The following is a 24844-nucleotide window of genomic DNA, read 5'->3' on the forward strand; positions in this document are numbered from 1 at the left end:
TTGCTGAACATCTACCACCGGCTACAAAGGCCTTGCACGCCCAGGCACGCATCAGAGCTAAGGAACTGAAATACGAATTTGTTTGGATCAAGAACGGTCGCGTCTTTATGCGGAAGTGTAAATCGTCTGAATATATACTTATTAAAAACTCCGAATCACTTTCTAATTTATCTTAGGTCACTCCTTATTATTATTGTTTAACAAGTGTTGGTGAAATATGTTTTGTTAAATTCGATTCGATAAAATTTTATTATCAAAATGTCCGCGGACTTCGTTCCCACCTTATTGATGTAAGAAACCAAGTCCTTAACTCAGACTATGATGTAATTGTTTTGACGGAAACTTGGCTTAACAATGGTGTGTACGATGCTGAGATCTTTGACGACAGATATTACGTATATAGACGTGATCGCGAAACATCTCCACTCTCTAGTCATAAGAAAATGGGTGGTGGGGTTTTGATAGCAGTAAAAAGTTTTGGCTTAAAATCACGTAGGCAAATCGGTTGGGAAAGTACTTGTGAAGACTTATTTGGTTATTTGTAACAGTGGAATATAACATTGGTAACGTCACTAAACATTTGCATGTGTGCGCTGTGTATATCCCTCCACCAGTTAATCGTGACATTCTGGATACATTCATTAATAATGCTACCTCAACCATACATAATAATAATCTCGGCACTGCTAGGGACCCTATTTTGTTGCTTGGTGACTTCAACATGAGTACAATCACATGGACAGTCTACCCCGATGTTTCCGGCCATTATGCCTCCCCAAGTAATTACGCGAACTGTCTTCTTAAAAGTAGTTTGATAGACTTTTTTGCTTTGCATGATTTAAACCAATATAATATTTGTAAAAATACGAGGGGAAGAATTTTGGATTTAATCTTGTCTAATACAAAAATTAGTGTAGTTGAAAGTCAATTTCCATTACGTAAAGTAGATAATTTTCATCCACCACTAGAATTCGAGTTTAAAATTAAGCCTTCAGGTTTCATCGCCCCAACTAATAATAAATATTGTCTCAATTTTAAAAAAGCTAATTATGATTCAATTATAGCGTATCTGAATGGCATTGACTGGTTACAATCCTTGGGTACAATTAATAATGTAAATGAAATGGTAACTAAGTTCTACGAAATCTTGCAAGTAGGAATTGATAAATTCGTACCCAGATCGTGCAGGTCGTCAAACCGTTATCCTGTTTGGTTTACACCTGGTTTGATTAAACTTATTAAACAAAAGTACAAATGTCATAATAGAATAAAACTATATAATAACCCATTGGATAGAATCGAATTCGCTTACTTACGGAGGGATTGCTACAAACTTATGAAACAATGTTATTACCGTTATATCCTAAATATCGAAGAAGCTATTGGCAATAATCCGAAGTATTTCTGGACACATATAAAAAACATGCGTCGTAAGGTGTCAAACTATCCTAATAGAATGTCTCTGAATGATCGTGAGGCTAGTAATAGGCAAGATATTTGTGATTTGTTTGCCGATCATTTTTCGTCAGTTTTTGTTAGGGAAAATATCAATTACAACTTATTTCCACAGACAGTACCCCCAAACTTTGTAGGCAGTACTTATTTCTCTAGCCAAGACATTGAGAGTGAGCTATTGCGGTTAGACAAAACTAAAAGTCCTGGCCCTGACGGAATTCCACCTGTACTGATATATATATGTGCAAGCTCACTAACTGCCCCTCTGACTCTCATATTTAACACATCCTTGAGGACGGGTATTTTCCCTGAAAAGTGGAAGGAGGCGCGGATTGTACCAGTATTTAAAGGTGAAAACGCTGCTCATGTTATTAATTATAGACCTATATCGATTTTATCTACTGTGTCAAAGGTCTTCGAGAGATTGGTCTATAAATCATTTTTCAAGGACTTGGTACGGCACATTGGTTGGCACCAGCATGGTTTTATATCTGGTAGATCTACAGTCACAAATTTATTCTTGTACGTAACCAACCTTATTGAGAATATTGATAATAAATTGCAAGTTGATGCTATATACACAGACTTCTCCAAGGCCTTTGACAGGGTAAATCACGCATTACTTGTTAATAAGCTGAGAACATTTGGTGTAGGAGAGAATTTGCTGAACTGGTGTGCATCTTACCTTCAGCGGAGATCTTCGACTGTTGTGATAGACGGATACGTTTCACAGTCTTATATTGCCTATTCCGGTGTACCACAAGGCTCTACTTTGGGGCCAGTATTTTTTAACATCTACATAAACGACATTGCCTCGATATTTCAACACTCGAACGTGTATCTGTTTGCTGATGATCTCAAATTGGTTAAAACCATCAGAAACATCTCTGACGTTGAACTGTTGCAACAAGATCTCAACCGTCTTTCCCAGTGGTGTAATAACAACCAAATGTTTCTCAATGCCAAAAAATGTCACCTCATCAGGTTCACCAGGAAACATAACTTTGTTCAGAGTCAATACTATATTGATACTGAAAAACTGGCTGCGGTTCGATCGGTGCGTGATTTGGGTGTCATACTAGACAGCAAATTAAAATTTACCGAACATATCGATAGCATAGTTACCTCAGCTACAAAATCACTGGGTTTTGTATTGAGGAATTCCAAAGAGTTCAGGCAACCAGCTACAACAATTAAGCTTTACAATAGTCTGGTCAGAAGTAAGCTAGAATACTGCAGTCAAATTTGGAGTCCTCACTACAAAATCCATTCGATTCGAATTGAAAGAATACAAAAGAGACTGCTACGTCATCTCGCGTACCGCTCGAACGGCAGTCATAGTAGTAGTTCATATGGGGGTAGATTGATACAATATAATATGTTGTCACTGAAATCACGAAGAATTATTTCAGACATGATGTTTCTGCACAAAATACTCAATAACAGCATTGATTGTCCACCAATACTTCAATTATTTAATTATAATATACCATCCAGATTACCCAGGGAACCGCACGCCTTGATAAATGTATCCCTCTATAAATCCAATTTGGGCAAGTATTCCCCTTTGGCTCGACTAGCACGTACTTGTAACGATCTGTCGTCAAAGATTTCTGGCCTTGACATTACTTTTGATGGCTTGCACGTCTTTAGATTTAGATTGATCAGTTTCTTCATTGCTAATTGTTTACTAGAGTAATTTAGTTGTTGATATTATTTTGATTCCAATTTGTTACTTTCATACAGTTATTGACGTGTATTTGAGAAGCTTTTTATATATAAAATTGTCAAATAATTATATTTCTTTTTAAAAATCTATATCAATTTATCTAATTCAGTATTAAATCTAATCTAATTCAATAATTAAATCTGATCTAATTCAATAATTAAATCTAATTTTTGCTGTTTTTTTTTTTATGTATATTTTTATTTCATATTTGCTATTTGATTATTGCATGTTGTGATTACCTTTAAAAAGAAATACAATTAAACTTCTTTTGATCAATTGTGTAAAATAATTCTTTTGTTATTATTGTTGTAATTTCTGTTGGTAATCCTAATAAATAAATAAATAAATAAATATACTAGCGACCCGCCCAGGCTTCGCATGGGTGCAATACTGATACTAAATATAAAATTAAATAAATATAATATATATGCGCAAAAACAATGTGTTATATACGACATCACATCAGATACCTCTAATACTACCAGTGTTCCTCTACTATATTATAATTATACACCTTCCTCTGAATTCACTCAATCAATTATCTTTTTAAAATATGGAGCAGTCCGACCGGGGTAGTACCTCGACCTTACAGACGTGTAGTTATTAAATAAAAGAAACTGTATTTCTAAATTAATTGCCGTTTTTATTTTAACTGACAGACCACAAATCACAGAGAGTTAGTTCCGCTATAGACACACAGATACAGACAAAAAAAAAAACAGTGTTGCCACCCTTTAAAACGAGATTAGTAATAAAATGTTTCATGTTGCTACTATTATTCTAACGAGACGATCACGGCTAAATAATACTGCTTTCAAGCAGTGTTGTGTTTCTTGTGGTGAGTAAGATGACCAAAGCTCTTGAGATTGGGGGGAGGGTCGGCAACACACTTGCGATGCTTTTGGTATTGCAAGCGTCTATTAGCAACAGTAATCGCTTACTATCAGTTGTACACTTGTTTGCCGACATAGTTGTATAAAAAATAAAACTATCTGATCATTAAACTACTGATTACAAATAGAAGTATTTGACTGATGTTTTGTATATTTCTTCACCATCATCATTTCAGCCTATCGCAGTCCACGGTTGGACATAGGCCTCCACAAGTTCGCCCCAAAAATGGCGTGAACCCATGTGTGTTGCCCATAGTCACCACGCTGGGCAGGCGGGTTGATGACCGTGTATATTTCTTATGTAGTATAATTATGTGGTTATATATTGGAATTGCTCGGAGTTAGTAAGTCAAACCACAAATAATGGGAATAGTGAGTGATGACACTGGCACAATTGAATGAAGTATTTTGGAGTTCACTCCTTCAGAATCGATTTTCATATAAGGCCCCAGCCAGGTATGAAAAAAATATGGGAAGTTAAATCTACTGAACGAATGACCTCGTTACGTTTCTTACCGTTTATTTACCATTTGATATTGTAAGCCTTTTTTGTGCCTTTTTTTTTCTTTTTATGTCACTAGGTCGGCAAACAAGCGTACGGCTCACCTGATGGTAAGAGATTACCGTAGCTTATAGACGCCTGCAACACCATAAGCATCGCAAGCGCGTTACCGACCCTATCCCCAATCCTCCCAGGAGCTCTGGTCACCTTACTCACCAACAGGAACACAATACTGCTTGAAAACAGTATTATTTAGCTGTGATCTTCTGTAAGGTGGAGGTACTACCCCAGTCGGGCTGCACCATATTTTGAGCAGGAAATTCCTGCTGTGCCCTACCTCAGTTGACATTATTAGACAGTCGGTCAGAAGGAGTAAACTCCAGCCGTGTGTAGGATCTGACATGCACACTCTTTTTTTTGTAATTTTCATTTAAAAAAAAACCCCGCAGGTCCGATATCTTCAATTCTCTCAGTCAAGTGGTCGTATCGGACGGTGACGTTGATAGGCGGTTGTTTCGCGGCCTTCGGAATGATATTCAGTAGCTGGGCGTTTTCCATAGGTTACTTGTACTTTAGGTGAGTATTTTATAGGCTTTATTAAATCGCTCTGATATATACCACTGTGGCGAACAAGCATTCGATTCCTTCGATGGTAAGCGGTTACTATAGCCTTATAGGCCCTAGGCAACACAGGCATTCAGTTGCTTGTATACATGCTACATGTACCAAAATAATATTCTTACGATTTTTGCCTGTCTGTTTGGTCCGGCTAATCTCTGAAACGACTGGACCGATTTTGACGGGACTTTCTCTGGCAGATAGCTGATGTAATAAGAAGTAACTTAGGCCACTTTTATATTAGAAATTTATTTATTTTATAACTCCGAACTGAACAATAACTTTTCTACGCGGACGAAGTCAGTCTAGTTCAGAATAAGAATTTTTATATACTATACGCTAATATGCTAAACCTCCTTTGTTCTCTTTCCCAGGTTGAATTTTTTTTTCTTCAATTTTTTACAATTTTTTTTTAAAGTTTCGGTGCGATGGTAGGCGCTGGCGCCGGATTAGCGTTCCCGCCAACGGTATACATAGTGACATCATACTTTGTCCGGTTAAGAGGATTGGCGAACGGGATCTGTATGTCTGGTTCCGCGTTTGGAAGTATCATATTACCGCCCGTTTTGAGATATTTACTGGAGACATATGGATACAAGTAAGTATCTTTTTATACCACTAGAGTTCGCCCGATGGGAAGCGGTTACTGTTGCCTATGGACTTCTATAACATCAGAAGCATCGCAAGCGCGTTGCCGACCCTATCCTCGCCCCTGTCCAAGGGCCTCCCCCCCTACTTTACACAACAGGAAAACAACACACTACTTGAAAGTTTATATTTGTGATATTATGTAAGGTTGAGGCTGTTCATCTCTTTCTCTTGCTTCTTTATCGTGATGCATTTTCGTTTCATCGAGTTTCAAATCACGATTCTAAGGAAATGTCACTAAAAAAAAAAACTATATTAGGACCTAATGATCTAAACTAATTTAATTATCTTTATAAATTATAATTGTTTCGTCATCACTCATCATCACTTCACCATATCGCAGTCCACCGCTGGACATAGGCCTCCGCAAGTTCGCGCCATAAACGGTGCGAACTCATGTGTGTTGCCCATAGTTACCACGCTCGGATGGTTATCCCGCCATCGGTCGGCTTTAGAAGTTCCAAGGTGGTAGTGGAACTGTGTTATCCCTTAGTCGCCTCTTACGACACCCACGGGAAGAGAGGGGTGGCTATATTCGCTGAGAATAGTTTGGTGAATTAATTAGGCTTATAGAGCTACAAGTATAAGTTAAGCCGTCGGTCCCGGTTGTTATCATGTACACCTGATAGCGATCGTTACTCGTAGTAGGGAATATATCCGCCAAACCCGCATTGGAGCAGCGTGGTGGATTAAGCTCTGATCCTTCTCCTACATGGGGAAAGAGGCCTATACCCAGTTGTGGAATATTACAGGCTGAAGCGATATAGAGCTATCACAGGTTCGGTATGTAGATTTGGAAAGAAGAATCGACAAACACTATATCATTATTTTATTCAAGTCTTGCATAAAATACCGGTACCACTGAATCCACAAATTTTAATCATTAATCTTTAACCGAATAATATGCTTTAGATATTAAATACTTTTTGAAATGACATTGAATTTCACATTTGTTTCAACAGGGGCGCTGTTCTGATCCTCGGTGGAATAATGCTTAATGTGTGGGCCGCTGCGCTGTTATTCCAACCCGTTGAGGAACACATGGTCAAGAAGTATAAAGATGTGGAGGAAGATGAAGACGGTCCTCAGGTGAGTTATGGCGTTGAGTTACGAGTCGGTTCATTTTTGGTGTACGGATACGAGCTGGCTCATTATTGGGGTAAAGTTGCGGGCTGGTTCATTAGTGCACTTTATTTATTTCAAATTCATTTATATTTATTTTTTGTTTCAACTGAGTATTAAAATTAAATTCGTATATCTTTCACAAGCTTTTGAACTTTTATAAATCGGACAAATGGTTTGCGGAAAGTGTGTGTTTTTTATAAATGATCCCAAGCGAACAACATCTCATTGAATCAAGGTATCAGGTGAACCAAGTAAGCTACTTCTTGCATACATACTGTTTTTGATGTTGCAACTAATCGTGCTTTTCACACAGGGAATTATTTTAACGAATACTTTTAAAATTTAATATCTTTGTCTGTTTCACGGCTGATAAGGTACTGGTAGGTTTTATCAGCAGGAGGTGAAACAAACCTTTAGGGCAAGTTTCACCTAAACTGGTAAACTACTAATTTTAGATTAAAATGCTTCAAATAAATAAATCTGACAGATAACCAGTAAATTAAACATAAAATATTCTATTATATCTGTATATTATTTTAAATTTCTTAATCTCGTCGTTAAAATAATTCCCATTTTGCTTTCTACACAAAATTCTTTTTTTATAAAACTTTAATCATTTGTTGTAAATCTCTAACTCTTTACTAACAATGTACTGCAGTCACTTATACTAATATAGGATGGATACAAGTGAAAAGCATTAGAATAAACGATATACACTAAATACACTGCTATCCGCCAACTCGCATTGGAGCAGCAAGGTGGATTAAGCTCTGATCCTTCTCCTACATGGGGAAGCCAGCCCCCTATGCCCAGCAGTGGGATATTGCCGGCTGAAGCGTACTAAATATCACTTATGAGATACGTAACAATTATCAGTCAAATAGTTTTACAACTGAACTTAAATTACTTCTTCTATGTGACTGATGTCTGGTATATATCTTATAAATGGTATGTAATGTATGTGGTTTATTTTATTCCCTCTCGCTTGTATCCACTGTATATACACACTGAATAACACAACGTTTTTAGTTATATTAAGACATAAAGCAGAAATTTTAGTACGTTTATTGGTTATTCTGAGTTCCTAGTGTATTAACGCTGTTGCAAGCCTACAACTGTGAATTATAAATATACTGTCTTTAGTGTCAAAATGATGTTGCTGACCTTTAAAGTATAGAATACAATCACAGATCACTAGGATAGAGTAACAATTTTCTTAACGCGAATAGTCTGTACCTTCAAGTGAAGTATTCGCGAAATCATAGTTTCAGGAAATCTTTTTTAAAAAGATTTTTTTTTTCAATAAAAAAAAAACTTTTAAGTTATACTTCTTTTGGCGCGTAAGGAAAAAATGATGAGAGTAAATTTTTACGATACGTGCGCACACCTTCGCATAAAGCCGACACCCTGAAGCTATCTAGTCAACGAAGAAGAAGTCAGCAACGTGAAGTTAGCTAGCCAATAAAGTATAACATTTTACGTACGTACATAAGTACACACACACACACATGCACCTTTTTTCTGTATTGGTTCGAAAGTTAAAGTTCATCTTTCAATCAACATCTTTGTCGAAATTCTAACACTTATTTATTATTCGTAATATGTCTCATCCTGAGCATATTGATTCTATTTACTCAACGATTGATAAAAAATTACGTACCATATCATATGTTTAACATTTACCATGACGTTTAAAAAGAAAAACATATTTTTTTACTTTCTATATCCAAAATACACGACACGTTCGTAACTAAGCGGTTCGTTGGCATTTTTGATTATAGAAACTGCCTCAACCGTTTCAAGGCCGGTACTAAAAACTTTTTGAAAAATTGCGCACATGATTTTACCCCTCCCTACTCTTATATGTACATCTAATTTCACCCATCTACCCCCCATTTGACGGGACTCGAAATTTCAATTCAATTTATTGACGCAACATATAAATGTTTCTTTTGTTAATGCAAGCCAAACTATGAGTCGTTAATTTCAAACTTCAACATGCTATGTTTTCCTCATATATGTACGTATGTCTATGTCACTCATATCAATAATCACTTTCCTTTATATTTTAATTATAATTGTATCATTTTATAAAAAATACACACTTATTAATTTTATTTTTTAGTTATTCATTATAATTTTTTTTTTTAATATTACGAAAGTGATTATTTTAATGTTGTGTTTTTTTTACGAGTAATGTAGCTTTTTGTATGATTTTAGTTTTTTTGTGCTGCTTTTTATATAGCGGGGCTTAGGGGTTGTATTATACAGGCTTATATTTGTATTGATTTATAATTAGTAATTAGAAAAATAATAATAAATATATTACAATAATAATTTGTAATTTTTCCCATTAACTAAATGTTTGACGGCTTTTTTTACTATCTATTTAATATTATAAATAAATTATTGACATTATTTTTCATATCTTAATTATAAAAAAAAACAGTTGGTTTTAGAACGAAATTGCTTATATATTTTTTTAAGATTTAGAATTCGCTAATAACAACTTAGAATTACTAATACGTAGATCATTGTAGTATTATTATATTTGTGTATTTTTTGTTTTGTATATAGAAAATTAATTCGACGTTATTTTAGCAAGTTTCATTTTGACATCTTTTATGGCCTATCGAAAATTCAAGTAGTGGTATGGTATGGGATCGCTAAAAATTACGGAAGAGTAGGTATTATATATAAATACGCGCAGGGGTAGCGGAAGAAGCGTTCCGAAGTTTAGACGCTTGTTTGTCACCATAGCGGTAAAAAAATTGAAGTTACCAGTGTGTTTCTACTATATAGCAAAGTTAGATAGTGAATCTGGTGTTGCTTAGATTAATCACTTATCATCGAACTCGATCATTACATGGCTCAAAATCTTTATAATTATAATGTAGATAGGCTTTTAGGCAGCATTCTCTAAAACCTTGCTAAAATAACGTGCTGTAGATGTCCTAACTAGTACCTACTATGTCTGTTTTGTAAAAAGTAATTCTTTTTCAGGATATTTTGTTCGAAGAAGAGGAACCGATAGAGACGTACGATATGACGACAATATCGGAAAAACCGAACGGAATACCGGATGGACTGAGCAATGAGAATTCGAATCGAAATTTATCACAAGCCCAAATATATAACAGCCAAAATTGTATGAACTCGACGCAGAACTTACGACATAATGTTTCTAAGCGTAAGCTATCCTATACGAGACCAATTACTAAGAACAATCTCAGTTCAGTGTCAATTGGGCTCGATGGTTTACCAGATGGGAGAAGACTAGGATCACAGGAGACATTTGGAAGACGTCTGAGTCAAGTCAAGCGAAATGTATCAACATCCAGCTTTGCATATGTTTCAACCCATTTTCACGGTTCGACCCTATCCGCATTTGAAAGGCCGAACGAATTCGCGTCTCAATTTTCATTGAAATCGATCACAGAAAGCGTAGCAGATGTAGCGTATTGCTGTTTCTGTTGCAAGCAGAAGGAGAAGAAGGAGAAGAATAAATTTTTCGACATAACTCTTCTTGCTGATCCGACGTATTTGGTCATTTTGATATCGAGCAGTACGGTTGCTATATCGTGTACCAATTTTATCATTCTGTTACCCTCGCACGCGCAGAATATCGGCTTCGATAAAGCGAGAGGCGCATATTTACTAAGTACCGTCTCAGCTCTCGACCTGGTAGGACGTATTGGGGGATCAGCGCTCTGCGATTTAAATTTCATGCCGAAGCCGTATTTCTTCGTCGGGGGTTTGTTATTTTCTGGAATAAGTTTAGTTATTATTCCATTTTTAGAATCGTATATGGCGATTAGCGTTATGTGTTCGTTTTTTGGTTTGGCTTCCGGTGTCAATAATAGTGTCACGACACTGGTAATGGCGGAGATTCTAGGTGTCGATCGATTGATGTCGACATACGGTATAAGTTTGTTCGTGAACGGCTGTCTACAACTAGTCGGGCCACCTGTGTGCGGTCTTTGGTACGAACACGACAAAAATTTTACAAAAATGTTTATTACCTTTGGTATTATATTTATTTTTGGCGCATCACTTTGGCTCCTGATGCCAATCATAAATAGACGTAAGAAACAGAAATTACAAAATGGTGGACAGGGTTTGAAAATTTAAAATAGCACAAGTAATAATTTATGATAGAAAAATTGTTAACTGTAAGATTGGACAGTTATTTAGATTCCTTTTTACTTACTAAACGTTAGGTTAGTTAATGCGTTATAATGTTACGAGTTTTAATGAAAACAACTTAAAAGGACCCTTAAATACATATCAATATATAAAATATTTTATAATATAATCAATGGATCGATTTTATAATTTCAGTCAAAAAAGCGTGATTGTTAAATCTTTTGTCTATAATTTTAATCATCAGTTATGCTCTATACATAGGTAATTTTCCGTCCTATATATATATTTTAATCGAATATATATTCTATATAAGCTGTTGTCCAGAATTTTTTTGCGGGGCTTACACTTTAAGAGTAATAACTCCACTTTTAAATGTATCAAAATGAACTGTATAGTTCAGTTTTTTATTTTGAGTTTTTTGGTAACAGCAAATGATACAATTAAAACGCGACGGGAGTTTACTCCTTATAACGATCACCGTGATATTTAAAAATGTGCTCATCTCTTTTTTTGCAAGAAACGTTGCGCGGTTAAATGTCATCCTCGCTTCAGATTTCAGCGTCACTGCTCAGCGTTACTGTCTCGCATGATTTTAATCCCCCATATTTTTTCGAGCCTTTGCATGTGGTATGAAATGCATACGATTGTTAAGGAGTAAACTTCAAAATATTGTTTTGACTTCAATGGCTCTCATATAGACTCCTAAAATTTATTTTTCCCCCATCTACAGACTTAGGTAGGTCACAATTTTATATCATATAATCATGTTGATAATCTTTTTTTATATTATATTAAAAATCTTCTTAGCAAGCTGATTTGACTGAAGTTTAAATTTAAATAGTAATATCAAAACTTCTTTGAATTGTTTTTTATTTTATTTAGGTATGATATTAGTACAAAAGCATACTTTAGGAGACGCCAAATTAATATGACTCGTTTCTGCAGCCCGCCGTGAATGAAATAGAATTTAGTTTTTAACAAAATTATAGCGCAAATTTTTACATATCTTTATATAGGTTTATGACATACCAATCTAGATCAATTTTGACGTGTTACTATAGTAGTACTAGCGTTGTCTTTATTAGTAATTGTACTTCTTACCTGTGATTTTTTACAAAGACATAAATATATAAATGACACGGAATTAATACAAACGAAGATCATGAAAGTAAACAACATACATATCCTGCATTTTTTGCCATTTCTAGGCTATATGAAACACATAAAATGTCATAGACATTAATATATATATATTATATCCAATCACTCCTTTTGCCGATTCTTGACTATGCAGATGCATGTTTCTTAGATCTTACAGAGGAGCAACTGAATAAGCTTGAGCGACTCCAGAATCTTTGTATAAGATTCGTATTTGGGCTTCGCAAATACGACCACGTCTCCGATTTCCGCAAGAAACTCAAGTGGCTCCCGATTCGTTTTCGCAGGAATACTCATGTACTTTCCCTACTTTACTGTGTACTTTTCAATCCTGATGCCCCTCAATATCTTAAAGGACGGTTCACGTATCTTTGCAATTCCCATGAACGTTCCCTTAGATCTGATTCCAATTTACTTTTAAAAGTTCCTTCCCATATATCCTCCTTCTATTCTAATTCTTTCACTGCTAAAGCTGTCCACCTTTGGAATTTTCTTCCGCTTTCTTCTACTCCAGCCTGTTTTAAGCAACGTCTAAAGAAGTACTATATGTCCCTTAACATATAATAATATTCAGAATTTTAACATGCATATTTTATATTATCAATATATATTTTACATTTATACACGTATATTAATACTATTTTGATTATTTATGTATGGATATTTGTACTTATATGTGTATTTGTATACATTAATGAATCTATCATACACTATTTTTATTCATCCTTAAGGATATTGTACACTTCCTATCCGTCACTACTATATCATATTCTGTGCCCAAAGGTTATCTGGAAGAAATCGCTCTTCAGCGATAAGTTCGCCGTTGTACATCTTTTTTTTTTGTAATTACTACTGTTTGTTTATATTTTGATGTACAATAAAGAATACATTATTATTATTATTATCCGCCAACCCGCATTGGAGCAGCAAGGTGGATTAAGCTCTGATCCTTCTCCTATATGTGGAAAAAGGCCTATGCCCGTTGTGGGATATTGCAGGCTGAAGCATTCAATATCATAGAAGCAGCAGTTTGAACAAAAGGTAGATTTCGCGTAAATAAAACACGCAATATGCATCTGAAATTGTTCGTGACTGTAGTTTGATATAAAGAACACTTCCACGCAATCGATGTACAAGCGGGTTATAGAAGTAGATGTAGCTATGCAGCGATTATAATTTTATCTCATATCACCATATGTCTGTGACAGTACACGGATTTAAAGTTACGAGTTGGCTCATACTGGCTCATTTTTTTTAATTAATAAAAATAAAGACATCGATAGTACTACTTAATTAATGAAAATTAAACCAAACGATTTTATATAACATTGCCGTTATTTACTCTCTATATTTAAATTTATTATAATAATGATTACTTTTTTAAATAATTATTTAGATAAATAAAAGTTTTAAAATCAAATGCAATGCACGCACATAATGAAGATTATGTACAGTATGTGTACGAAGTCCAGTCAAATTTGTGTTTACTCTATATGAATTTTTTATACATAAAATTATATTTCATATGTCTAAGTAGTTAAATGAAAGTGGATACAAGCGAGGGGTATTAAATGAAACCGCATATACGTCATACCATTTTATAATATGACTGTATTTACATTTTTACAATTTGCATTGCATGGATAGTAAAATGACCATTTTTTAAACGAAATTAATTGTATTTATGTACGAATAATTACAAGATTTATTATAATTACTTATTACAATTAATATCATAATTTATATATTTTTAGGACCTTCCTATTTATTGCCCAGTCCGTAACATTACATCTCAACGTACGTAGCGTAGGAAACGTTGCGAGTTTTTATTTTTTATTTTATTGTAATGATGTTTTTTTTTTATTTCGTCGAAAAGGTGCGTTTCGATAATTTTTTTTATTATTTTTTCATGTTTTTTTTAGAGGTGTGTGTGTAGAAATAAAAAATAAATGCCAAGTTTAAATCGATTCCACAAAATTCGATGTTACCTAATATTTTTTAGAAATTTTTAGTGATTATAAACAAATTAATTGTGTAAATAAAATAAATGTATTTTTAATAAAATTTTGTTTAATTTTCTACCTATATTTTTTATTGTATTATTTTTGTAACTAACCAATTGGAGCCGTTCTCAGCTTTCTGCTCCAGGTTTGCGGCGTTTGCATTTGCCTGCTCATAGTAAATGCTTAGAAGTGTCGTAGACAATCACCCATATTTAGACTACAAAAAGAATAATTAAAGTCGTTACACCCAATACAAAGTTGTAAGGTAACACACATAAATAGGTAACACAAACGAGTGTTATTCAGACCACACGACTGAAGTGAAACTTCTGTACAATAGGTCTGCACTGTCTTAGATACACAAAACGTTAACTGGCTATGAGAGAAAGAGGGAAAGACAATGTGTGCTCGCACCTCTCTCTTGCTCTGTTCGCCTCACCCGATCACCTTTTCGTAACGCTCTCGTCACGCACTCACCAGCTTACCCCCCAAGCCAAGCGTGCGTAAAGAAGCTTTACTTCAAAAATACAGTCGAGCTGAGTACCCCCCCCCCTTTTTTTTTACAAATCGGTTAAAAGCTCAGTATGTAACGGTAAAAAAACTTGTAAAAGTCCGGGGAAGGAATTTCTACCGTTTCAATTGAACCATTAGAACACCAATAGTTTTCCACTTAACAAAGTGTTTTGAGAAAAGTGATTAATAATAGTAATAACGTTACTCTAAGGCATTATAAGATTTTTTCTATATCTGTCAATTTAAGTAAAAAAAATATATATTCAATTACTTATTACCGACCTTAGTTATCCCAGTTCTTTGTTAATAAATAAATTTTTTGTCCTGTTAAAAAGTTATGTTTTGTTAAAGTAATATTAAAAAAAGTGTATGTGCGCAATTAACACGGCAGAAGTGTCTAAAAAGTATCATAAGAGAGATTTTTTCACCGATAATATAAAATAACGTGGAATGTATTCCATTTCATGCTCACACACATTTTCGTTTCATCTAATTTCAAATCACAATGATTCTAAATAACTTCAGTTCAAAAATAAATCTTGGTTTTGTATGTCATCATAGCGAAAGAAGTGATATCGCTTCGTTTACTATTTTACTACTAAATATACAAATAATAAAAATGTTTTTATCTGTTTGTCTGTGCGTTTGTGCACGCTAATCTCAGAAATGGCTTATCTGATTTAGATGTGGTTTTCACTGATATATCGTGGTAAGCTTCGCTTAACATTTAGTTTGTTTCATGTCAATCGGTTTATAAATAAAAAATCCAAAATTAACCAAATGATATATCCAAAAAATGCTGTCCAAAGTCACTATACGCGGACGAAGTTGTGGGCACAGCTAGTGTTCAATAAAAGACTAGCCATAAGCAAGCTAAAGCAGAAAAAATCTGTTACTAGTCCACTAGTTGTTACTTAGATAATCGAAGACGATCAGACTTTAAATGGAGTTTACTCTTTAAGAAACGATAAAAGGCCATTTGTATGTTTGCGATGTGAAACAGTGACGCTGAGACCTGACGAGAGAGAGAGAGAGATAGAGAGACGTTTTATCACGCAACGTGTCTTGTGAGAAAGAGATAAATATATATTTAAATATCCCGGTAATCGTTTTCAAGGAGTAAACTCCAGTCGCGTGTCGGAACTGAAACACAAATTTCTTTTATATGTAATAAATTGAATTTAAATGTGTGAATTGTTAATTTCAAAGTTAAAATAAAAGCTTGTAATTAAGAGTTACGCTAAATAACGCTGTTTTTGTTTAAGTTTATGGATTTTTCTAATATGCCTTTTACAGTATATTAAAATTTCTGTTTAATTATGTTTTTCAGCTAGAACCATTTGCAGAAGAAGATCCAAATGAACTAGAGGAAACGCTACGCGAAACACATCCAAGGGTCATCCTTACTCCCGAAGAGAATAGTTTTATGGAAAAGTACCACAACGGCTCTCCGCCCATCTTTAAACGATCCAACGCCACCTTGGACGAAAGATTCTCGCCGAGCAGAGATTTTATTAGATCGGCTAGCGCGGCGCAAGTTTCCCACGTCGAAAGAACTAGAAAAATCTCCGCCTCAGGTCCATCAAAGCATGGCCTCCAACACATTTCCAGCAAGATCTCCAATCACCTGCCCAGCAATCCGTCTTTGCTCGAATCCGTTCCGGAAGGGAAGTCCAGTCGTGTCAATTCTACGGATGCGTTTGGAAGGAAACTCGTGGTACCAAAAACTCCTAAACGTAGCCCTTCAACGTCCAGCTTTCAGTACATGTCGACACCCTTCCACGGTTCCACGTTGTCTGCCTTTGAGAAACCCAGCGAATTTGCTTCTCAATTTAGTCTAAAATCTATAACGGACAGCTTGGCGCCCTTAACTTATTGCTGCTGCTGTAAAAGGGAGGATACCAAAAAAGAACCTAGCAAATATTTCGACATTCAACTGTTAAAAGATCCAATTTATCTTGTCATATTAATATCAAACTGTACGTGTGCCATATCGTATACAAATTTTATAATACTAGTGCCGTCCTATGCCCAAGAATTAGGTTTCGATAAGTCTCTAGGGGCGTATTTGTTATCGATAATTTCAGCGTTAGATTTGGTCGGTAGGATTGGTGGGTCAGCACTATCCGATGTAGTAGCGACACCCAAGAGATATTTTTTTATAACCGGCTTACTTTTATCCGGGATAAGTCTATCTATGATACCGTTAGTGTCGTCGTACTCAGCGATCAGTGGTTTTTGTTGTGTTTTCGGTATAGCATCCGGTATTAACGTGGGTGTCACAGCACTAGTTATGACGGAAATGCTAGGGACGGAACGCTTGATGTCCTCATATGGCATAAGTCTATTTGTGAATGGTATCTTGCAATTAATCGGGCCCCCGATATGTGGTGCCTGGTTCGAATATACTAAATCGTATAAATCATTATTTGTTACTCTTGGTTTTATTTTAATGTTCGGCGCGAGTTTGTGGGGTTTTGTACCGTTTATATATAGGAGAAGAAAACGCGAAGAAAAGTCAAAGGATAAAAATAAAGCGTAAAATTAAATTATTTCCTTGTTACCGTATTTTATTTTTTAATAGTATTTTTTCATATCAACTTTATAATTTTTTTGACTGTTTATAGAATAAAAATACAAAGTATGTGTAATAAATCGTCGAAATGAAAAAAGCGCGGGAAATTTGACATCTTAATACGAATTATTAAACGCGTATCAAACTGTCAAATTTAAATAAATTTTTCATGTTAATTCATCAAACTATTTAGAAGACACCTAAAACATTACTTAAATTATTAAAATATTTCATTACACTCCATTTTTAACAATGTATCTTTACGCCATCTTGGTTTTAATTTTATAGTAATAATTTTAAATAATTAACATCTTAGCACAATATAATATAACGTATACTTATTTTTAGGATAATAATCATATATTTTATACTTAATTGTAAGCTTTGATTATTTTTATGCTTTGAAATACTGCAGTCTATTCCGAAATATTTGGAAACATGTATACAAAAGAAGATGAAAATTTTATACTTATTTAAAATCGACTCGTATCAATTTAAATAAAATAAAAAGAAACACGACTGTTTGAAAAAATAAAGTAAAAATTAATGAGTACTGAGTTTAGTATCCTAAAGTCTAAGAGCCTGTAACTTTTTTTTTCATCTGTACGCACCACTTAGGCACGACCAAGGGCACGACGATCGATTCGTTAATTCGTTCCCGCTCGATGATTCGACGTGAGCGCCATTTTGCGACCCCTGTTCACAATAAGACGTTGACGCGTGCGTAGGTATTTCGTTGCAGGTATTGTCATTAGTCTCGTTATGCCTAATCGGGTGATATCAAATATAAACATATTATTAACTATTTTGAAAAAACCAAAAACAAACTATTTACACATTAAGTGTCTATTTCATCGAAAATTATCTGTTATATAAGTTGCTGATAAACAGTAGCTAGAAAACAAGCTATTTACTGATAAGTATCTTCTATCTATTACTTGTATTCGCATGTGAAAATATATTTGACAGATAAACGTTAATGGTGAAAAATAAAACTAATCATATACTTTTATCTGTCGGATAACGCTTTATTAGCTACCAGTTTTTTGAACAGTCGTGCTATAAAAAAGGTAAATAATATGGACAGTACGCTTTTTAAGTCAATTGTATAAATATATAAATATTATATTAAAATGCCTTAATAATGTTAACTAAAAACTATCAAAGTATTATTACTATAATTGTTTAAGCTTATTGCGAAAATGTACGTATAGTTGATTCCTATTTAACCTTAGGGTCGTCCTTTACTCACGTGATGTGTTTTAGTAACTTTTTAACACCCCTAATATCTGTTCATTCATTACTTTGGTATAATGTGTTCCAATAGTGCCAAGACGGTAGACTCCCCCCTCCTTGTAAAATTTCGTGATTTTTTCCAAATTTGAACGTCACATGATAAATTGACAACCTTTTTTCTTATGACTTCTATTGGTAATTTATATGTTACGAAAAATTGTTTAATGTAACAACGCAGATATGCCTACTTAATTATATAAAAAAATTAAATCGAATTTTACTAATTGATTTTATTTTTTAAATCGTAATTTTATTTTTGTATTTAACATAGTTTTAAGAATTTTCTTAATAGGGAAATTTTTTATTTTGTTATTATTGTTTATTTTTTTTTTACTAAACTTGACTGTTTATTTTTAGTTTAAAATATTTATATGGCAACTTTTTTATTTTTGAGCGATTTTTTGTTTTTTTGTGTTTTTTTTTTTTTGGTGTCATGTAAACTGGGTTATGCTTAATAAGAAATCATGTTACTTAAATTATAATTTGGAAATAGTAGTTTAAAATTTTAAGTTTTTAATTACATGTTTTCAGTTAAATGGGAATATTGCAATTTATTTTCTTTAAAATGCAAAATTCTTATTAATTATGAAGCTCTCTAACATAGTATTATTGATTTTTTTTTATTGTATAGAATTCCTTATTAGCTTAAGTTTTATTTTTGTATGTCAGACTACAGACTACTCACACACTATTAATATAAATATTAAAAAATTAATAGTTTTATACTTATTTAAAATCAACTCGTATAAGTTTAAATAAAAAGGAACACGATTTGACTGAAACGATTGAAAAGTGATTTTTAATTAATTCATTAGGCAGTCTTAAAATGAGGTCTTCAACTGAGGTAGGGCACAGCAAGAAATTTCCTGCTGAAAATATGGAGCAGCCCGACTGGGGTCGACCTTAGAGAAGATCGTAGCTAAATGTTTCAGCTGTTTTCAAGCAGTGTTGTGTTCCTATGGTGAGTAAGGAGACCAGAGCGCCTAGGCAGCGGTAGGGATAGGGTAGGCAACGCGCTTGCAATGCTGTTGCTGTTGCAGGCTATAAGGCTAGGGTAATCGTTTACAATCATGTGAGTCGTACGATTATTTGCTGTCCTAGTTGTATAGAAAAAAAATTGGTATTGACCTCCTGAACTGTTTATAATTTATTTTTACTACATGGGTCCTTACTTGTACAGGAACTAAATATTAATACATAATCGAATGTAAAATTGAATAAAAATACAGAAAAAATAGAATATTTTTCATTGTTTTATTGTTTTTAACTCGACTTCTGAATTTTTTTTTATTTGCAAAATCAGAATAATAGGTCTTTACCAATGAAATTACCGTTTTTGATGCAATAAGTTAGCGCACTTTTTTTAGATTTATAACCCATGGAATCAATGTATTTTTACCAACGTAGTGGTAACTTATTGATGCCTTTCTTGAAAAAATCTGCTGGGCGGGAGGCAACAAACTCTTCAAAGGCATTTTATTTGGTATTGCCTCTCGGGTATTGAATTTTTTCCCACCAAAAGTTATCCAATGCAACGAAGGAATCGTTGCAATGCAAGGCACGTCTCGATATCCAAGATGACGAAAAACGTACAAAACGCGATGTAAACAGAACGCTAACCATTAAACAAATAACTGATTATAAAAAAATACTTCTATATTTTTAAAACTTAGTGATTTTTTTTTTTAGTTTTTAAATAGCCAGTACGACGAAATGGCAATTTCATCGGCAAAGACCTAAAACTTGCCGCGTAAAGCAGAATCTGGAAAATATTAGGATGTTTTTTTACATAATTTAAATCTTTAATTTTATTTAAAGTGGTAATAAGCGTTGAGGGACATTTTTTGCATCTGGCAACCACTAATAAAATAATTTCTAAAATTTAACCGACTAAAAATAAATTAATACTACGATACTTTTTAAAACCATACTTTACATACTTTTGTTCGTTTTACACTAACAAGTCTTCAAAACTTTGCTATACGGTTTATATTCTGCCATCGCAAATATCACCATGTTTCTGAATTGCGTTCCAAGATCAAGTGGCTTCCAATACGTTCTCGCCGAAACCTGCATACTTTATCTCTTCTGTACTGTGCGTTGTTTGAGTCAAACAAGTCAACAAACTCTCCGTCTTATTTAAAAGATAAGTTTGAATATGTCGGGGACCATTCTTCTCTAAGATCTTCGATGAGACTAATGTCAAAATTGCCTGTTCATAAAACAAAATTTTTCAGTCAGTCTTTCACCATTCGGGCAATTAAGCTATGGAATAATTTACCATTATATAAAAAAGAAGCCAAATCACTCCCAACGTTCAAAAAATTAGTTAAACAGCATTACCTTAATACTGAGGGCGATTCCAATTAAATTTATTTATTTATTTTATTTATTAATTTTAATGGAGAAATTGATTGTAAGTGCTATGAGATACTGTTGTTATATTTATTAGTTTATTATATTATATTATTCAAATGTATATATGCATTGCTTGTTAGTATTAATGTGTAGATATTTGTATGTAAGTTTACTGTAATATAACTACACCACCTACCCGATCTTCAAATAAATAATACTCAATCCTATTTCGGGTTATCCGGAAGAAATGGCTAACTAGCCCTAAGACCGCCTCTTGTACTACACATTCTTAAGTTGTCTGTATTATTATTATTTTGTATTTGCATATTGTGGTGTAGTAGAGTAAATAAATAAAAACAAGTAAAAAAATGAGAACATAGAAGGAGTCAATTAAATAAGTATGATATTATTGAGGATAATTCCAAAAGAACTGGTCAAACCTTTGACTAGCCCGTTGGCGTAGTTTGTAGCGGCCCTACTTTCTGCTCCGCTGTTTGTGGGTTCTATTCCCACCTGATTCTGTGTGTAATATTTGTATTTATATTTTTATATACTAGCGACTCGCCCCGGCTTCGCACAGGTTCAAAGCTGATACCAAATATATAGATGGAAGTAAATTTTACAAAAAAAAAAAACGGATACCATGGTAACCATTCGTGATGTCAGTTAGTGGTAAATCGCTTATATATGTTACGCTCAAAGATCGAAAACGCTCATTGAGCGTTACAAATAATGTGAATATTTTGTGTTCAGTGATTTATTACTTAATACATTGATTTTTTTAAATATAAAGTAATCTCAATAAATAATAAATATCGTTTCATTTTAATTTATATAATTATATACATAATATATTTGATAATGAGAAACACGTTATGCCGTGATTTTATAAAATGAAAAATATTTCTTAAGGACATCTACCAAAACGTTTCCAGCCTAGGCCTAGTAGGATCTATATCGGAAAGTAGTGTGCGTTGTAATCAAATAGTATTCCATACGCGTTTCTTCATTGCCACAACGCGTTGAGATCAAATAGCATGTAAGCCACGACACGAGTTTCGCTATTTGGTCTTTCTTTGATTGCCACAACGCGTCGTGCGCGTTTTCATTAGAGCCATAACACGAATTTCGCTATGTGGATGTTTTACTGTGACCACATCGCGTTGTGAGCTATTTTTCCGCTCAATGAGCGTTTTCGATCTTTGAGCGTAACATATATAAACATTTAATTTGCAATAACAAATATTGATATCAATAATTAAGATAAAAACTACCCTATCTCCCAAGTTAGACCAAATTTACAGATGCTTACAAAATTTGATAAAAATTGGTTCAGTAGTTTTGGAGTTGAGGTATTATATACGGTTCCGGTTGTACCTGACTGTTGCTATACCTGATAACGATCTAAGTCATAGTAGGGAACATATCCGCCAAACCGCAGTGGAGCAGCGTGGTGAATTAAGCTCCGATCCTTCTCCCACATGGAGAAGGAAGCCTATACCCAACAGCGGAATGTTACAGGCTGAATGCAGTTAATTATAATTTGATTTGTTTAAATGGACATTTTAATTATTAAATATTATGTAATCATTCTTGAAGAGTAAATGGGCTGAAGAACAAAAAAACAAATTTTTTATTTAAATAATTTTATTAACATTTATCAAGAAGTCGATCACAAGACGTGTCAGTGTAATAAAGTATGAAAAATCACGAACTTATAAGTATAGAGTAAATAATATTCACATTATAAATAAAATCTTATTTATTTTTAGAGATCTTAATTTTTTTAATTTATTGGAATCCAAATTTATATCAAATATATCAGGTAGTCATTTTCAAGACTAATCAAGTCCACTTCTCATTTGTAATAAGCCGTTTATTAAATACGGGCAAACTTAAAGTTACATTTAAGTAATTCAATAAATGTAATTTAATTGACTGCAATCCTCAGTAGAAGCATATATATTTGTTATAAAAGTGTGTGTGTACTGATGTACGCACGCAAGAAGTTATACTTCATTGGCTAGCTAGCTTCACGTTGCTAACTTCTTCGTTGACTAGCTAACTTCAGGGTGTCGGATTCGGATCGTAAAAATTTACTCATCATTGACTTGATCCTTACGCGCCAAAAGAAGTATAACTTCAAAAGTTTAAATTACAAAACAAAATATAACCCCTGAATAGTAAAAATAGACAAAAATGAGTAAATAATATCCAATTTCACAGTAATTTCAACAAAAAAATATATTTTTTAAATTGACAAAATTTACAATTAAATAGATGTATAATAATAAAAAATTCGAAAAGTTTGCTGCCATATTGTTATCAGACTATATTTATCATATAAGTTAGGCAGAACAGCGGATACAAGCGAAAGGCATTCGATTACACCACATACACTACCATAGCTGTGTGGTTACGGCAGTAAAGAATATAGCCACCCCATCTCTTCCCGTGGGTGTCGTGAGAGGCGACTAAGGGATAACACAGTTCCACTACCAGCAGTAAAGAATATAGTCACCCCCTTTCTTCCCGTGGGTGTCGTAAGAGGCGAAGACATAAAAAGTAAGGAGTAACACAGTTCCACTACCACCTTGGAACTTAAAAAGCCGACCGATGGCGGGATAACCATCCAACTGCTGCCTTTGAAATACACAGGCCGAAGACGGGCAGCAGCGTCTTCGGTGCGACAAAGCCAGCCCTGCAGTCACCAACCCGCCTGCCCAGCGTGGTGACTATGGGCAACACAGATGAGTTCGCGACAGGCTGAAGTGATGAATCAAATAGAAGCAGGATTTTAAGTTCAGCGGTAAACCTGTCTCGTGACTTCCGCTTCGATGTGACCAAGGTCTTGTATAATAATATATCTTATAAATAGTATGTAGTGTATGTGGTTTAATTCAATACCCCCTTCTATCTAGCAGTATAATATACGCCTCGTTCAAAACTGAGAAACTTTTGGTCCCCTATATAAATCCTAACTTTAAAATGTGTTCCATCACATATAACTTTAAATAATATTCATATAATCATGATATGTCAGTGAAAATTACGAGTTGAATGAAATATTATGCAAGATTTTCTCGAATAATTGTCAAAAGTTCTACTAACCAAACTGGAAATAGAAAATGGCGTCGACCATATATTTTTTAAATATAGATTTTTTTCATTGAATATATCCTTTCTGATATCGATTTTAAAATGATTTAAAAATACAAGTAATATGAAGTAGATTTTTTTTAACATTTACAAGAAAAACAACAAGAAATGACTGAATGTATCTTACAACGCCATCTAGTGACATATAAAATTAACTTAGTGGTTCTTAAAATAATGAATAGATGGCGCTGTTTCTTTTCAACTGTATAGATAAAAAACATCCATCATCTGTATACCGAAAGACCACCGAATTGGATAATTCTTCATTGCGTTCGTCTCATGAAAGTGTGTATAAAAGAAAATTATAAAGCGATAATATATTCATAAAAAACAAAAATGGTAGTACGAAGTTCGCCGCATCATCTAGTTTATACTAAAGGTTAAATTTATAAAAATATATATATGCACTAACCTTGTGATACAGCATTGAACAAAAAATTAATAATCAAGTAACCGTATACACAACACATTATTTAACTGGCGTCCTTCAATTTAAATGCGACATCAGAATCGATATTATAACCTAAGCATGCAACTTACAATCCCTACTGCTTTATCAAAAATATTAAAATGAATTATTAAATAATAATTACTATACTAATATTATATAGAGGTAAAGTTTCTAACTTTGTTTGTTTGTAGGGGGTAATCTTCGCTAATACTGAT

At 33.8% G+C, this 24844-nt stretch overlaps 1 protein-coding gene across 1 annotated transcript in view; it reads left to right on the plus strand.

The window, feature by feature from the left end:
• LOC123666077 overlaps positions 1–17353 on the plus strand; it is a 33167-nt gene extending 15814 nt beyond the window's left edge. The window contains exons 4-8 of the mRNA XM_045600285.1: positions 5029–5155; positions 5616–5795; positions 6808–6934; positions 9974–11054; positions 16125–17353. Coding sequence (XP_045456241.1) covers positions 5029–5155; positions 5616–5795; positions 6808–6934; positions 9974–11054; positions 16125–17332 — 2723 coding nt within the window. The 3' untranslated portion in view covers positions 17333–17353. The remainder of the gene's footprint in view (positions 1–5028; positions 5156–5615; positions 5796–6807; positions 6935–9973; positions 11055–16124) is intronic.
• Positions 17354–24844: the final 7491 nt, after the last annotated feature.

The sequence above is a fragment of the Melitaea cinxia genome, chromosome 25 (genome assembly GCF_905220565.1).
Source record: "Melitaea cinxia chromosome 25, ilMelCinx1.1, whole genome shotgun sequence".
NCBI classification, from domain to species: domain Eukaryota; kingdom Metazoa; phylum Arthropoda; class Insecta; order Lepidoptera; family Nymphalidae; genus Melitaea; species Melitaea cinxia.